Source organism: Paramisgurnus dabryanus, chromosome 16, assembly GCF_030506205.2.
Source record: "Paramisgurnus dabryanus chromosome 16, PD_genome_1.1, whole genome shotgun sequence".
In the NCBI taxonomy this organism is placed as follows: Eukaryota; Metazoa; Chordata; class Actinopteri; order Cypriniformes; family Cobitidae; genus Paramisgurnus; species Paramisgurnus dabryanus.
The window spans coordinates 6,533,133-6,549,349 of record NC_133352.1 but is presented as its reverse complement, the minus strand read 5'-3'; the positions used below and the strand labels follow the sequence as shown (position 1 = coordinate 6,549,349).

Below are 16,217 nucleotides of genomic sequence, written 5' to 3'. Positions count from 1 at the left end.
GATATGTCAGTGCAAGTTGTATTCAGTTTGGACAGCTCTTACATTTATTTTAGTCTAAGACTAGTCTAATCCCTGTCCGGGAAACCACCCCAATATAACTAAGGTCTAGTCCTGGATTAATCAAAGCCCTGTCTGGGAAAACACCCCTAAGTCATTCCAAATTTCCGATAGGAATCCGATCATATTGAGCAAGCGTGAACAGCAAAAAACATGAAATCCAATGTTTACAAATCTATTTCAAGCTACATTCACATGTACTGCACATGTACATATCATGTGCCACAGGACACACAATCAGATCTAAACATTTGTGATAAACAGTGTGAATAGTCAGTCATTCAATTTGGATATGTATGACTTTAACTGAAAATGTGAACATAATCTATATGGAAAATTGTACTCATTCAGGGTTTGATTAAAAGTATTTCATTATGTATGACTATTATGATAATGTAGTTATAATTTAGTGCAAAAAAATGAGTAAAAAAAGCATTTTGCTTTTTGTCATCTAATGTCTTTTAAAAAAAAGACATTGTTTTATCAGAGCAGCTTGATCAATTAATCAATCATGATGGCATGAAGTTGAAAACAATACAATTTAATTTAACATTGCTATAGTGGATGATGACAGAATAAGTAAGAAACTGTTTTTTTCAGATTTGACAGATCTCCGGCCTGTGTTCTTACACAATTTTTAAACATTATAAAGGTGCATTGTGTAACACAAATCCAATATAATTTGCATAGCTATATTATCAGTGGTGTATAAAGACATTACATAACGAACTGCATTGTTTTTATTACCTTTAGAATGAGCCGCTTTTATCTACATACACCAAAGGTCATGAAAATAATGCAAATTACAGTTTTTCTCAATTGCTAAAACACTAAACCCTATTGTCTGAACCAAATGCTCAGTTGCCTGAACCCACTGATGGCAAAACCATAAGCACTTTTCACCTGTTTAGACACAACTTGCCAACACATTTTCATTGTGATGCACCCGTGCTGCAAAATGGTGAACACAGATGACAAAAGTCAAACACAATTAAAGCACAAGTGTCACTACTTGAACACAACAACTCAAAATTCACACTTGTGTCTAATGATGTGAGGGAACATAAACAGTAAGCCAGTTCAGAGAGCACTGGTTTGTGAGGCCCTACAATGGATAGAAATCTGTGTGGAAGAGTTTGTGTGAGAGGAGGTTGAGGTGGTCAGCGAAGATAAAGAACAGTCATATCTGATGAAATCATGGTCTGCACAAGATTTCTGTTTTGTCTTTTTGTACAAGTGCTAAATGCACAGTTTGTTTTTGTTTTGCAACATGCATTTAGCCTACAGTAAAATATAAACATTTATTTCTCAAGCTTCAAAGGATAGTTTACCCCAGGAGTGGGGAACCCTGGGTCCTGGAGGGCTACTGTTCTGCAGAGTTTAGTTCCAACCCTAATCTAACACACCTGAATTTCATTTCCAAGTAATCCTGAAGACTTTAATTAGATTTTTCAGGTGTGTTTAATTAGGGTTGGAACTAAACTCTGCAGGACAGTGGCCCTCCAGGACCAGAGTTCCCCATCCCTGGTTTACCCGAAAATGAAAATTCTGTTATCATTTACTCACTTTCATGTTGTTACAAACCTGCATAAATGTCTTTGTTCTGATGAACACAAAGGAAGATATTTTGAGAAATGTTTGTAAGCAAACCATTCATGGACCCCATTTACTTAATAGTATACATTTTTCCTACTATGGAAGTGAAAGGGGTCCACTAATGGTTTGGTTATAAACAGTTCTCAATATATTTTCTTTTGTGTTCATCAGAACAAAGAAATGTATGTGGGTTTGTAACAAATGAGGGTGAGCAAATGATGACAGAATTTTCATTTTTGGGTGAACTATCCTTTTCATGTCCTGAGCATTCTGTTTTCTATTTTTCTATGTAGTGTTTAGGGACTGTTCCGTAGTGTTTTTAATTTGACTCGGGCACGATTTGACAACATAGTTCAGTTTTGAGCACAGATTGAACTGTTTGAGGTGAAAGTTTGGTTTTGCAAGAAGAGTCTGAGGTTTTGTGAATGTAGCTTGAAAATTGGGTTTTGTGTTCACAGTTTAGAGAAAAGGAGAGCAGCATTCAAGAAATGTGTCTTAGCAAACTGTAAAGAGAAAAACTGTAAAATAATTCTCAACAATTTTCCAAGGGGGCCTAAAAATGATTACAAATATGACAAGTATCTGTCTAGAATATTTTATTTGGTAAAAATTGAGTGAGAATAAATGGCATACACTGTGCGGAAATAATTACAGTTTTTACCAATTGCTTACACACGTTTTCAAAACTAAGTCTCCTTTTTTCAAAACTCTACACACAATTCTCAAAACTGCACACACAAAATGCAAAATAGCACATATATCCTTCAAAATGCAACACTGCATTCAAAATGCCACAAACACGTGTCAAAATGAAGCATTTGCATCAAATGGCAAACACTTCTTTCAAAATAATACATTTTTGGATATACCATCTAAACACCTGCTGTTCTAAATCTAAAGCTCTTTGGTCTTTCATGGGCTTATATCTACATTTCAATACAATGTTCTACAGTGAAAGTAATCTGCCGAGAGGGGTAAAAAGTACACCGGAGACGCCAATGCAATGTAGAAACAGAAAATATTTATTAGTCCAAATATTACTGTTGTATACATTAGCATACAACAAAACTATAAACATGTAAACCAAAAGTATATTCTTTACAGTAGAATACAGTAAATTGTGTCTGGGGTCCTGTTCCAGGAATTGGCAGGGGGGGTGCAGATTGACAAAACAGTGACCTTTGACCTATTTATAGGCATATCTATACTACTGTAAAGTAAAGCAGTGATTGGTTAGTGATCAGTAAAGCATTTAGTGTTTGCACATGTGAGGAGTGTGTCTGTGTGACCTGGTGAATGAGTGTAGCATTTTGATTGGTTGTGTTTGGAAAAGGAAAGCAAGTGACTTCCTCATAGATCTTTGTGTTTTAGGTAGAGAATTGTGTGTAGTGTTTTGAAAAAAGTGTTTTATGCAATTGAAAACTGAGTCAAAGGCTGAGAAATAGCTTATGGTTTTGAAGATTTGGCATGTAGTTTTGCACTTTGAGTGAGAGGTTTTGAAAATCGTGTGACATGAAAAGATTTTGTGTGTAACCAATCGTAAAAAACTGTAAGATCTTGCATATTTGCATTCTACATTAATACATGAATAACATGTATTTTACAAAAATGTACAAAAACAATATTTCAAGAAAACAGATACTTTATAGCTGTTACTAAAAAAAGCGTATTTAATCTAAAACAAAAAAGTATTCCCTAGCTTCCCAGCCAAGTCCTAACTGTTTGTAATATAGTGTCCTAAAGTAGGGCTAGTGAGTCCACTAAATGGATTTATACCTGCAAGTACAGAAAAGTACAAAACACATCAATATATGGTGGTTTCCTCTGCAACAATGCAATTCTGTAGTCTTTACAATAGATTTCATGAGACTATTTGGGCTGAACTGCACTTCTGTGTTGCGGATACGCACAATCACTGTCGCTCGCGAACGTGTCAGTAGTTTTTCGTCGAGTGGAAGACGCTATATTAAAAAAAAAATAGTAAATAGGCTGTTTACACATGGTATTTAGATGTGTTTTCGTTTTTTAAGTGTAAAATACGGGTGCAATTCATTATTAATGAATACGAATACACTCGCAAATAAATTAAACAGTTTAAAAATAAACTTTAGATTTATACTGGTGCACATTTTCTAACTTGTAATAAAAACACACACACTAGAGCGTGCGCTTTGCTTTTTTCCGGTGGCTCTGTTCGAATTTTTAAAATAAAAGTTTGGTCCATGACGTTTCGCCTTTAAAAATAAGCCATTAGAATGAAAGAATTGTTGAGAAGTTTTTATTATCAACATTTTGGCAAGAAATTGCTGTATACTTTAGTGTAAACATAAACTTTGCAAAATAAATGTTTTATGTGTAGTATTGTGTAAGAGATGTAATTAATTTTAAAATGTATTAATCTTTTTGATTGTCAAACTAAACACTACAGCAGTTTATTGTTTATATGGCCAGAATCAAATGTATACACGTTGACTACCTACATGAAGAAGATCTGTCAATGAAGCAGGTGCTCATGCCATATCAGTACCCAAGTGACCCAAATAACATTAAATATTCACAAAAGGCTGCTATTACCCATGCAGCAATAATAATAATAATAATAATAATAATAATAAATAAAAAATATTTCTCTGGCCAAAAATATGTTTTAAGTATAATGCTAAATACATTTTGTAGAAAGTGTTTTTTTCTCTTTTTAGAAAGTAATTTTTAATTAAATATATTTTTGAATTTTAAAAAATATTTAGTTCTAACTTTCATATATTAACATACATTTTAAAATGTATTTTGGGGAAACAAATACATTCCTTATTTTACAGCCCATACGGCAAAAAATATATTTTTCCTGGCCAAAATATAAAAGTTTTTTAAAATGTTAAAATATGTATAAAATTTAAAGTATTTTTTGCCATTGAGCAGTTTAAATTAAATTTAAAATTGTAATATTTTCAAACCTGTTGTTATTCAAGCAGACCTCAACGTCAAATCGCATTATTAATCACAGACGCCATTATTGTGAATTTTACAAAACTTGTATTATGAACTTTTACCTTGTATTTTGTATCCCCACAATTCCGGAATACCGGAAATAGATTCGACGCTGAAGAGACGCTTGCGAAAATGAACTCTTGATAGCTGTCAAGATTACTACTTAAAAATATCTCAACGGCACACAGGGAACAGTGAATACATTATCGATAGCCTCGACATACACAATAAGGTGTTGATCTATGTTTTTTTTCTTCATTTGTCTGTATAATTGTCGTGATCGTCGAATTTCTGGCTGCTTGTTTGCTGTGTTTATCTAACAACCGTGCTAACGTTAGCTTATCTTTAGCTTAGCTTTATCATGGGCTGTGGTTGTCTATGGGCTTTGCGAGCTAACATCAGCTCAGGTTGAGCTCTTTTATAAAGCTAATGTTAGCATTCACCCTCAGTCCATCACTCCGAGAGGTTTGTCGTCACATATTGAGAAATACAGCGTTGATTTAATGGTTTTTCAATTGCTTTGATGTCTTAACGCTTTCTTTAACTCGTTTATAATACTGAGTCTTTTACTTTAAAAAAAAGGGTTGTTTTTCTCGTGCTTTAGCCTTGAACATGTTTGACTCGCTGATGCCATTTTGTTTTCAGTCTCTCTGTCCGCAGTAAATTTATTGTTTCTGATCGGAGACTCGCAGGTTTTCAGGCTGAATGCCATTATATTTCACAGATTCCGTGATTTAAAGAGTATTACACAATTCAGCGTCTGTTTTTGTCTTTCAACCAGTTTTTAAACTATACATATTCGAGGCCTGTGCCATTGTACTGAAATATTGCATGTTGACGTATGTATTACATTTACATGGTATTTTTAAGAAAACAATCATATTGCTATTGACCTTTTGTCAAAACCATGCTGTTGTCATGTTAAAAAGTACATAAAAACAAAATATCGGTTTGGTCTACTCATCTGTCTGTGTATCTAAGCACTGTAATGAAAGTGTGTGATTTTGACTGATGTTTTTTTCTTTTTATGTGTAGCTAGGTCTGATATCTGTGTCATATTGAATCTGTGTAGTGATGGAGGGTCAGGATAATGCAGATCAGGGTGGCAGTGATCAATCTGAAATGCAGAGGAGGAGACAGCTGGACCGTCTTGACAGAGAGGAGGCTTTTTACCAGTTTGTCAACAATCTAAGTGAAGAGGACTACAGGCTCATGAGAGACAACAATCTGCTCGGCACCCCCGGTAACACGTTTTTTGTTGTTTCTTTCAAATGCACCTACATTAACATCCTGTAGCTTGTGAGCTATTACGTAGATGCAGATTACTTCAGTGATGGTCATCATGTTTCATTTTGTTTGTGTGATTGTACACTAAAGCTTTATAGGAGAAAAAAACACAACAGTTAAGCATCACTTTATTTAGTAAGCATTTTTATTGTAGTTGCTGTTAGACGCAAGAGAATATATTCATAGATATACACGTATACTTTTTAATATACTTAGAATTGACATTTGTGGCATGGGTCTTCAGTCACTGTCTTGTTTCCGAATTGGTTCCTGAAGGAGAAGTTATTTCATCTTTTCAGACACATAGGCCTTTTTTTACAGACAAGGCTTAGCTTAAAGCCAGAACTAGCTATGGATAAATTAAGATGTTATAAACATTCCTTAGAAAAGACGTTACTGGTGTGTATCTTGAGACAAATCAGTGGCACTGGCATATTTTAATATCTAAAATTGAAGTTATTTTCAGTTGAGACAGTTTAAAATTGTGTTTTAGTTTTAGAACCAACCTTAAACCTTGTCTGTGAAACCGGGGGTTAGACCACTAACTTTAAGGGGTCTCTCATTTACATTTGTCTATTTACATCTGATATAGCTTTGCATTTTTATTTCTGTAGTTTGTTTTTGTACTAAACCAACAAGTAGTAGTTTTGTTTGTCGTCCTTTAGCTTTTAATGTTTTAGTTTTTTTAAAACCTGTGGTTTATTTTGATTGTTAAAAATATGGCATGCTTGAACTCAAGCGTTAGACTACATACAATATGTCATAAATACTTTTCTACTTATGCAAAAAAAAATTTGTTCTGAACATTACTAGCCTAATACTTAAAACATTTACTCCTGGTTTCACAGACAAGGCTTAAGGTTAGTCCTAGACTAAGACACATATTTGAGCTGTCTCAACTAAAAATAACCTGCATGTCCAGATCCTAAAATATGCCATTGATTTGTCACAAGAAACACACCACCAATTTTGTGTTAAGGCATTTAAAAAAAAGCTTAAACATCTAAATTTAACTTAGGCATAGTCCTGGCTTTAGATAAGCCTTGTCTGTAAAACCAGGCCTTAAACATTTATTAATCTGTAATTGTCAGTCTGATTCATTTTATAATAAAATAGACATTCACAGCAACAACAACTGACAGCAGCAAAGAAATGATATCTTAAAATAATTTTTCGTGATTCTTTATTTAAATGTCTTTTTTTTATCTGGAATAAACATGGTTTTCACGCTTGCGGGGGTTTTTTTGTCAGGTGAAATTACTGCAGATGAACTGTTGAACCGCCTTCGCCAAATCAAAGACGGCCCTGAGCCGCCCAGCAGTGACACGACTGAGGAAAGACAGGAAGGGCCTCCTGGTAATTTTATATTTTACTGTTTACATGGAGTCCTATCACCCAGATGTCTCTACTGTCTGAATATATTTTAAATGACATAAATTGTTGTCATTCTCAGAGACGGAGTCAGAGGGCACAGAGGAAAACTCCAATGAGGAGACCCTTCTTGACTGGCTCAACACTGTTCGGCAGACGGGTAACACAACAAGGAGCGGTAACCGGGGTAACCAATCATGGCGGGCTGTAAGCCAAACCAATCCCAACAGTGGAGATTTCCGCTTCAGTTTGGAGATCAACGTCAATCGTAACTTAGCCGAGCAGCAAACGCAGACAGAGAGGTCGGAAGAGGGACAAGAAAGACCAGAGGGCCAAGAAACACCAGATGGCCCCACGTCTGAGCCCGAAGTTCCTATGGAGACAGCAGAGGTGGTTGAAGACCCGGTGGTGGAGGAGGTGGCTGTTATAGTAGAGCCAGAGGTGCAAGCTCCCAGCGCCCCATCTCTAAGCAGCGAAGCGATTGCCCAAGATCCACCAGTTTCAACTCCTCCAACCTTGACTCCAGTAGAACAACCACGTAGAGGTCAAATAAGGGCTCGCAGCAGAAGCCCAGAGCAACGACGGACAAGGGCTCGCACCGCAAGAGGTCGATCACCTCTTAACCTTGAAAGATTAGATGGACTCGCACCTATTCAGCATGGCCTACCTCCTCATAATCCCGAGACCCTTCCTGAGCCCCAGGTGGAGGGCAGCTCGAGAACTCGTCAACTGTTTTTGCCCAGGCAAAGCACCGTGGGAGCTGAGACTCAAGAACCGGGAGCAGCCCCTGAGGCGCCTGAAGCGCCGCAGGATAGAGAGACACCTGCCGGAGAAGCAGGAGCTTCAGGTCGACGACCACCGACCATAATGCTGGATTTACAGGTACGCAGGGTGCGACCCGGAGAGTATCGCCAGAGGGACAGCATCGCTAACCGCACGAGGTCTCGCTCGCAGACTTCCAATAATACTTTATTGTACGAGACAGAGCGTGGGGGTTTCCGTCGGACCTTTTCGCGTTCTGAACGAGCCGGAGTGAGAACGTACGTAAGCACCATCCGCATTCCCATTCGTAGGATCTCGGACGCCGGACTGGGGGAAGCCACTTCCCTGGCTCTGCAGTCCATGATTCGGCAGATCATGAATGGATTTGGTGAACTCAGTTACTTTATGGACTCCGACTATTCTGACTCCAACCGTGAAGACAGCCCACCGGCGGACCTCGTCGATGCACTAGGTAACCCCGATGTTTCAACCGTACCTGCTTCTTCTGAAGCGGATTCTTTAGTTTCTGGGGCCGAAGCGCCCAACCAGGGTGGTTTAGAGGCACGGACAGAGGAGAGGGAGGCGGAAGGTGGAGTGCCCGGTGGTGCCGCAACTCCTCGGGAGAACCGGGCCAGGCCACGGGCTCCCATTAGTCTAGATGAGACTACGTCTCTGCCGTTTCTGCGACTCGCGCACTTCTTCTTACTCAACGAGGAAGATGACGACCAGCCACGAGGCCTCACCAAAGAGCAGATCGATAACCTGTCAATGCGAAACTTTGGGGAGAGCGATGCGCTCAAAACCTGCAGCGTCTGCATTACGGAGTATGCCGAAGGCAACAAGTTGCGAAAGCTGCCCTGTTCTCACGAGTACCATGTGCACTGTATTGATCGCTGGCTTTCAGAGAACTCAACGTGCCCTATCTGTCGCAGGGCGGTCCTTGTTTCCAGCAACCGAGAGAGTGTTGTCTAGCCGAAATCGGTTCTGTGGCACTCCAGTGTATTTCATGCCTCTTTTTCTTAGTACGTAGTCAAGCAAGGACTTTTATTCATACTATATGAAGCCATCATTAGGTTTTACCGTATTTAATGGGGTTAGCCAGAAAGAAGTTTGTTTCCAAACTATAGATCAGTGTATTTTGACCCATATCAAAACGGAGGAGGTTACGGTGCAATATGCAGCTGATGTAGACTGTGCTATAAGCCCTGATTATTCACTCGTGCTGAGGATCAACATTGTTATTTAACTTGTAATGAGGGGCAATGTACAATTAGGAGAGGTACCTTTGAGAGGTACGTGCAGTTACATACAATAAATATGAAGCGATGTTAAGCAAGCACCCATATTAGATTTCAACGTTTATTTTTTTGTTTGTTTTGTTTTGCAATAAAAGTCAAATTAATAACACTGCAGACCAGGTCAGTTCAATTTTCACTTGACAATTGGAACGTCATATTCCTAAAATCCAGTCTTTGCAGAGTCTTAAATATTTGTGGTTTCATACAGTGTTTGTTTTTGTTATAGTCCATGTACCAGTTGCACCATTGTCATAAATGTCTAAGCACAGTAGGACATTTCAAACAGTATTTCCAAATGAATTTGTTATCTTTTATGGAAAAATTGTAATTTGGCATTTTAAAATCATACGGTCAGACACCTATTAACTGGGAAAGGCTGTAAATATGCTATAGGAATGCTTCAGGTTGTGTTATTCCCGTCTTCCCACACTTGACTATCAGATGGCGGATTCAAACTTATTTCATATACAAAAAATACAACAACTATGGCTACATATAGGCAACGTTGTGCAATGCTAATAGGGGAAAATGTAAAGAACATTTTGACATTGACTTGTATGTTGTAGTCTGTAAATATTAACAATTAAAATGAAGACTTTAACCTAAGTTTTTCTAACAGTTCTGTACATTGAAAATAACTTCATTTATCTTACTTTAATGAGGAGGAAATTCACATTTTCTCATTATATAATGGTTGGTTCATCTGGGCGCTAAAGGGGTAGTTCACCCAGAAATGATAGTATTTTTTGGTAAACTATTCCTCAAGGTTCTTTAATCCCATGAGGGTACAAAAATGCAGTGTTATTATTTAGAAACAATATGTTAACTGATGTCATTGTTTCTGTGTTGACTTTGAAGCCTCATAGCCCCAACCACGAGTTGTGTCAGAATTTCACACAAACTCTTGTCAAAATGCACATAACTGTTTAGTTCTGAGTTCCTGTATTATAGAATTGAAGATTTTCAGCGTCATATTTATGGGATATTTTTGAGTCATTTTTGACTGGCTTCCAATTTACGATGTTTAAAATGAATAAAATTATTTCCTCACCTGACCATTTTTCTGTGGCCTCACCGGCGGTGTCCCATCAAATATATTTTTTTGCAATACCTATTGCTCTTGAACAACTCAAGAATATGCTGTGAATTTTTTTGACAGATTTTTTGCATTTATCCCAGGATAATGTTTTGAAGTCTGGTTAAAGGTTTGTGCTTTGAAGAATAATGATATAATAATTTTGCAGAAATATTCTTTTGGATTGGATGACTTGAGGTTTGATTGTATCACATCACTGCTTTGTGCACAGATGTTGCAAACTTTCTGCAGTTTGCTGGACTGAGTGATGGCTACAACTTAATGATCAATCTGTTCTGGCGTACGCCATAATGTCATTTGTATATTACAATAAAAAATTGTACGGCAACAAAATGGAATAGTTTGTTGATATAAAAGATGCTGTGATTATTATTTATTACAGTGTGAGTCATGGATTAGGGAACAACATGTTGCTGTAAGACCTCATGAAATGGTACGATGTACCCATTGTAATTAGCATTTCTGTAAGTTTACATCAGGTGGTATTTGGGTAAAGCGCATTCTGTTGAACCAAAAATGATATACCCTAGTTGTCCTTTAGAAACTTGTGTACTGACATACAACCCTTTAAGAAAATTATATTGATTATAATATTATATTTTTTGCTTTTTCTAGTGCCATGGGGCCATGACAACAACAACAACAACAAAAAAACATTTGTTGTTTGTCTTATTGACCCTAAACTTGAGCTGATCATTTAGGGTCAATATAGTGTAAAAACATAAAAAGTATTGGACGTAAAACTTTTACTATAACACAGTTATCTTCTTGACAAAACTCAGTAACTCAGTGTCAGTAATATTTCACAAAAAAACATTCATATTGGTTTTGTAAAACTTTTTTTAGTTTTACATTTTTGGATAATCCAGGTGTAGATGGGTCGCCATTTTTTACATTTTATAAAATATAAATTTATCATAAGTTCTGTTTATTAAAACTTTAAAAAAAAACAAGCAAACAACAGATCTACTTTGTATAATTTATTATGTTTTAGTTTAATTAAAATTCTTTAAATGTTTGGTTTGGGCAATTCAACGCAAAGTTTGTAACCATACTGATATCTAGAGACTTTGCATGGGTATTTAAACCACAAAATATTAACATCTAGTTTTTAAAGCATTTTTTGTTACGTAAGTGCAAATTTCAGAAATGTTAGGTCCATGATGTTGTTTTTCCTCATGAATGCCCATACAAAATTAAAATTATTCATTTTCCATTTGTTGGGTATTATTGATTCTTGTTTGTGCATTTTAATTCACAGAATTCTTACAAATAATCTTGTCTCACAAAAACTTGTGTCCTTTTTTTATTGGTCATCATGTCTATAACACATGCATGTTTCTCTCATCTAAAATATGATCTGATATGATTTTTGAGAACCACTGCAATAACATATTTAATGATGTAATTCAGTTTCGTTAAACTTATATTAGTTTATTTATTGGTTTTCTTGTACTTTATTGGGTCATCTAATCCATTTTATTCAGCATGTTTTCAAGAATCTAATAAACAGATTTGTTTTTGACCAGATTTTTTTTTAGTAGTTTTTTTTAGTTTTTTTTAGGTAGTGAGAGTCAGCTTTTAAATCTCTCTTTGGATCACACGAGGTGTTCAGCAGGTTGTTGTTGTCATGATTGGTGTGGTTTATGTTGCAGTGTCAGTGTGCAGCTCTGACCATTAGATGGCATGCTGTGCTCACTTCATATTTCTCATGGGATTTCATTCAGGGAATTCAGAAAGTAGCACATTTTCATTGTATCAATGCAACTTACACTTAAATACAGAGTACCAGCACATTAAAAAGAGACAATATGGTATTATTACGAAATAACTAGTTTGTATGTTTAAATATTTGCAGTACTAATATTAATATCATTTTTTTTGTTTTATTATAAAAAGTAATATGCACAGAATTGCGCTAATAATTGCACATATTCAATTATAGAAAAATGTTCTGGAGTTTATTCAGAGATTAACATTACTTACAAAAGAGAAACTGAATAATTAGGAAAACTCTGGGCACAGTTTGCTAAATTTAGTCTGCTAAATGTAAATGTAAACATCTGTTTAAATCGTTTCCATCAAAAACGAAACTTCGAATACCTGGTACTGTCTGGGCCATCATTTAATTCAGTAATAAAATATAGTAACATTTGAAATAGAATAAAGTGTTGCTATTATAATAATAATTTTAAACCCCGCCTGCTTTATTACTTTTTAACCCGCTTCTGTGTTTAGGATTTTTACTTCCTTGATCTGTCTCGTGTAATCGAGTGAATACGGTAGGATGATTTCAGTTTTCAGTTAAGTTAGTCTGACTTTAACGATACTGTTACTGCAAACTAATGACTACAACACCTGTAATAATCCATAATAACTGTAAAAGCAGATTATATATCGGCGGTGAGAGTTGTTTGCAGTGTTAATATGGCTCTACGCGTATACGGCGCTTTTCTTCGCTCGACCTGTAGCGGCAAGGTAATGACCCTCAGTTTCATACCTCGATTTACATATCGAGTGCTTTTTTTTTACAATAATACCTACCGCAAAGCTGTTAGAATGTATGGCAGCAAGTTGCATCATGCTTTATATATGTTGCTGTTTAATATATAGCTGTTTAATATCGTTAAACTTTCAAAATTTGAGTGGTGCTTCCTGGTAGTTAATTTACGAATCTTACTATGAAAAAGGTTTAGCTTATGAACATTAAGTGACCAGCGTGAAGTTAACCTCACCGATTGGCTGGAAGACGGGCATTTGTTTGACGCAATATGTAACATCATAAATATTAATTAGTCTACTGAACGCTGCCCTTATTAATATTCATGAGTTCAGCATTCTCCGTAACATTCAGCAGCACTAATAACTTGGCATATTAAATAATTCATTTGAATGAGACTATCATGTTACACAAAAGCTATTTGTTAACAAATAATTACTACATTTTAAATAAACGTTTTCCTAATATCCTAATCCTAGAGATTTACCTTCCTGCATACTTTAGTTCCAGCCCTGCTCCAAGACACGTGTCACTGTCATTTTCAAGTAACAACTTGATTAGTTGGTTCAGTTGTGCTTGATTTGGGCTGGAGCTGAACTCCGCAGATCTCAAGTAGCAGGATTATCCACCTCTGATCTAATTCCTGTATTCAGTTTCCATCAGTTCATCATGCACTCACATCAGTCCGGTTCAAAAGTTCCTGTCCAGTTCACATCAGTCACCTGGATCACCTTGTGCTTACAGTTCGAGACCTGAATAAAACCACAACATTTTACTCCACAGTTTTGGGGATGGAGGTCATCACTTTTAAGGTACAATGCCAATCCCATACAATTAAACAATACCACATGGTGGCAGCAGTGAACAACTATTGCCTCATTATATTAAGCCTAATTATCCTTTAACATTATTAACAACTAACATTAACATTAGTTTGTGAAATTGTAATATGTCGGTCACTACGTAATATTTCAGGGAGACCGTAAAGCTTTGAGTTTTGGAGAACAAAAGTTAAACCTGCATCAGGTTGGAAAAGAGTTTGAGCCTAAAGCCAAAATCCCAACACCAGGATCTGCTGATTTGTGCCTCATTACCAAAACCCCACTAATGACTGTTGCTGCCCATCTCAAGGTAGTGTACAGTATGTTCTTTCAGATTTAATACTACACTTATAACAAATTATATCCTACACATGCTGTAACAATGAGAGAAGTTGTACCAAAACAAAATAACAAAACTGTCCAGAGTTGGCATAGATCAATTCCAATTTGTTAAAATTTGTGATTTAATTTGGCACATATTTGATGAGTGAGTGACCTAGAAATACTGTAGGATCTTAAATATTTCTTTCCTATTTTTCATCATAATGTTTTTCTAATCCTAACAGAAAATCCTAAAATTTTTGCCTTTTTGGATTTCACAATACAATTTCTTCTTTCTAAAATAAGCGTATTCATTTTGTATTCTTTAATCTTCTAATTCCAGGCGTGTGGAGTGACGATAGAAGAGGGCCCAGTGGACAGGACCGGGGCTGTGGGTCCCATCAACTCACTGTATTTTCGTGACCCTGATGACAACTTGATTGAGGTCTCCAATTACCAATCATAGATGATTATTTGATCCATATAAAACACTATGATGCTTGATAAATAAGTTTAATATGCCTCATTAAAAATATAACACTTTCCCGCAGTCTTTTGTATACTTTAAGTTGTTGTTTTGGCAGGGCATTTCTTATGTTCATCACTTGAAGACTTAATATTTCTGAAAGACATAAAATGCAAAAATCCATTAAACGATAGGATACTGTATGTAAATGTGTTTGTATTCTTTTAAAAACATGTGACTCATATTTCACAGTGCTTTGGATTTTGCTGTAACTAAAATATAATTGTAGAATTAATTTAATGGACAATTTTATTTGAAATAGAAATTAACCCACTAAAAAATTTAATCATAATTATAAATAACATATAATAATAATAATTATAATAATAATAATATATTTATAACATATTTTTTAAAGCTTATGTGTGGCCCTGGACCAGTCATAAGGGTCAATTTTTTGAAATTGAGATTTATAAATTATGAATAAATCAGCTTTCCATTAACGTATGGTACTATATTTGGCTATGATACAACTATTTGAAAATCTGAAATCGGAGGATGCAACAAATCAAAATATTGAGAAAATCGCCTTTAAAGTTGTCCAAATGAAGTCCTTAGCAACGATTTTCCTTTTGCATCCACTCACAAAAATAACAATTTGAGATATTTGCGGTATTCACTTTTACTTAATATCCTAATGATTTTTGACACAAGGAAACTATCATTTTGACCCATATAGTGTATTGTTGGCTTGCTATAAATATACGCGTGCTACTTGTGATGGTTTTTGTGGTCCAGGGTCACATATGTCATTTCAAACCCACGCTATAAAAACACAACATTTTTGTCCATGCTACTTTAAATTATAAAAAATAGTTGAAGCTGTTTATCTTAATTTTTTAAGTTATGTCAACTATTTACAGTTTAAAACTTAAAATACTTTGAATTGACTTGCAAAACCAAAGCTGTTTTAACTTTATGTTGTATTATTTACAGTGCATATTACTTAATATGCACTGTACGAGCTCTTTGCCTGTTGCTGCTGCATTTTGTTATCTGAGGAATTAAAACGTGTAAGAAACGCTCACAACATTTCCAAGCCCCATTACGGTAATGTGCAGTTAACCTCCTAGAAAATGTATGGTTTAAAATGTGACCGTCTCGACGTTATATTAGTAGAAATTTCTAGATTCATCTTCTTGGTACAACCCCAAAGATCGCCAGAGTTCACGGTGGCGCGGAATCACACATGCTCACATATGAGGTGAAAATTTGATGCAATAATGCGTTACTATAATCATTTTATCTACTAATTTTTCAACACAAGTTAAGGAGCATGTTAATTAATGTTATTGTTACAACATTTTCTTGTTGTTGATTTATTTTCAAATGGATGTTTATCCCTGTTAGCAACATAACACGGCATACAACAGCATACAACAGGATACATGCTGATTCATGTTATTGTTAGGAGATGTTTTGTTTATTTTAATGATTTAATGATTTAATTTAAAATCATTATTGAACATTAAACTCAATCACGTGGCTATAGCTTATGTCATTTTCTTGTTTATATAGTTTATGGATTTAAAATTACATTCATTTTATAGAATATGCAGTTGTTGTGCAATATGCATTAATGACACAATTAAAC

At 35.6% G+C, this 16,217-nt stretch overlaps 2 protein-coding genes across 4 annotated transcripts; both read left to right on the top strand.

The window, feature by feature from the left end:
• The first annotated feature begins 4,736 nt into the window (after nt 1-4,736).
• rlim (ring finger protein, LIM domain interacting) lies at nt 4,737-10,409 on the top strand. Of its 3 annotated transcripts, none has more exons than XM_073812074.1 (4): nt 4,737-4,873; nt 5,714-5,884; nt 7,180-7,284; nt 7,382-10,409. In XM_073812074.1, the coding sequence occupies exons 2-4, from the start codon at nt 5,716-5,718 to the stop codon at nt 9,031-9,033; spliced, it is 1,926 nt and encodes a 641-aa protein (XP_073668175.1). In that variant the 5' UTR covers nt 4,737-4,873; nt 5,714-5,715; the 3' UTR covers nt 9,034-10,409. The 3 variants fall into 3 exon arrangements, with proteins under 3 accessions (XP_073668175.1, XP_065105242.2, XP_065105241.2); XM_065249170.2 differs by having other exon boundaries at nt 5,681-5,884; XM_065249169.2 differs by having other exon boundaries at nt 5,677-5,884.
• Nucleotides 10,410-12,678: 2,269 nt separating this feature from the next.
• glod5 (glyoxalase domain containing 5) lies at nt 12,679-14,766 on the top strand. Its single transcript, XM_065267992.2, has 5 exons — nt 12,679-12,737; nt 12,845-12,933; nt 13,609-13,767; nt 13,931-14,086; nt 14,441-14,766. The coding sequence occupies exons 2-5, from the start codon at nt 12,883-12,885 to the stop codon at nt 14,561-14,563; spliced, it is 489 nt and encodes a 162-aa protein (XP_065124064.1). The 5' UTR covers nt 12,679-12,737; nt 12,845-12,882; the 3' UTR covers nt 14,564-14,766.
• Nucleotides 14,767-16,217: the final 1,451 nt, after the last annotated feature.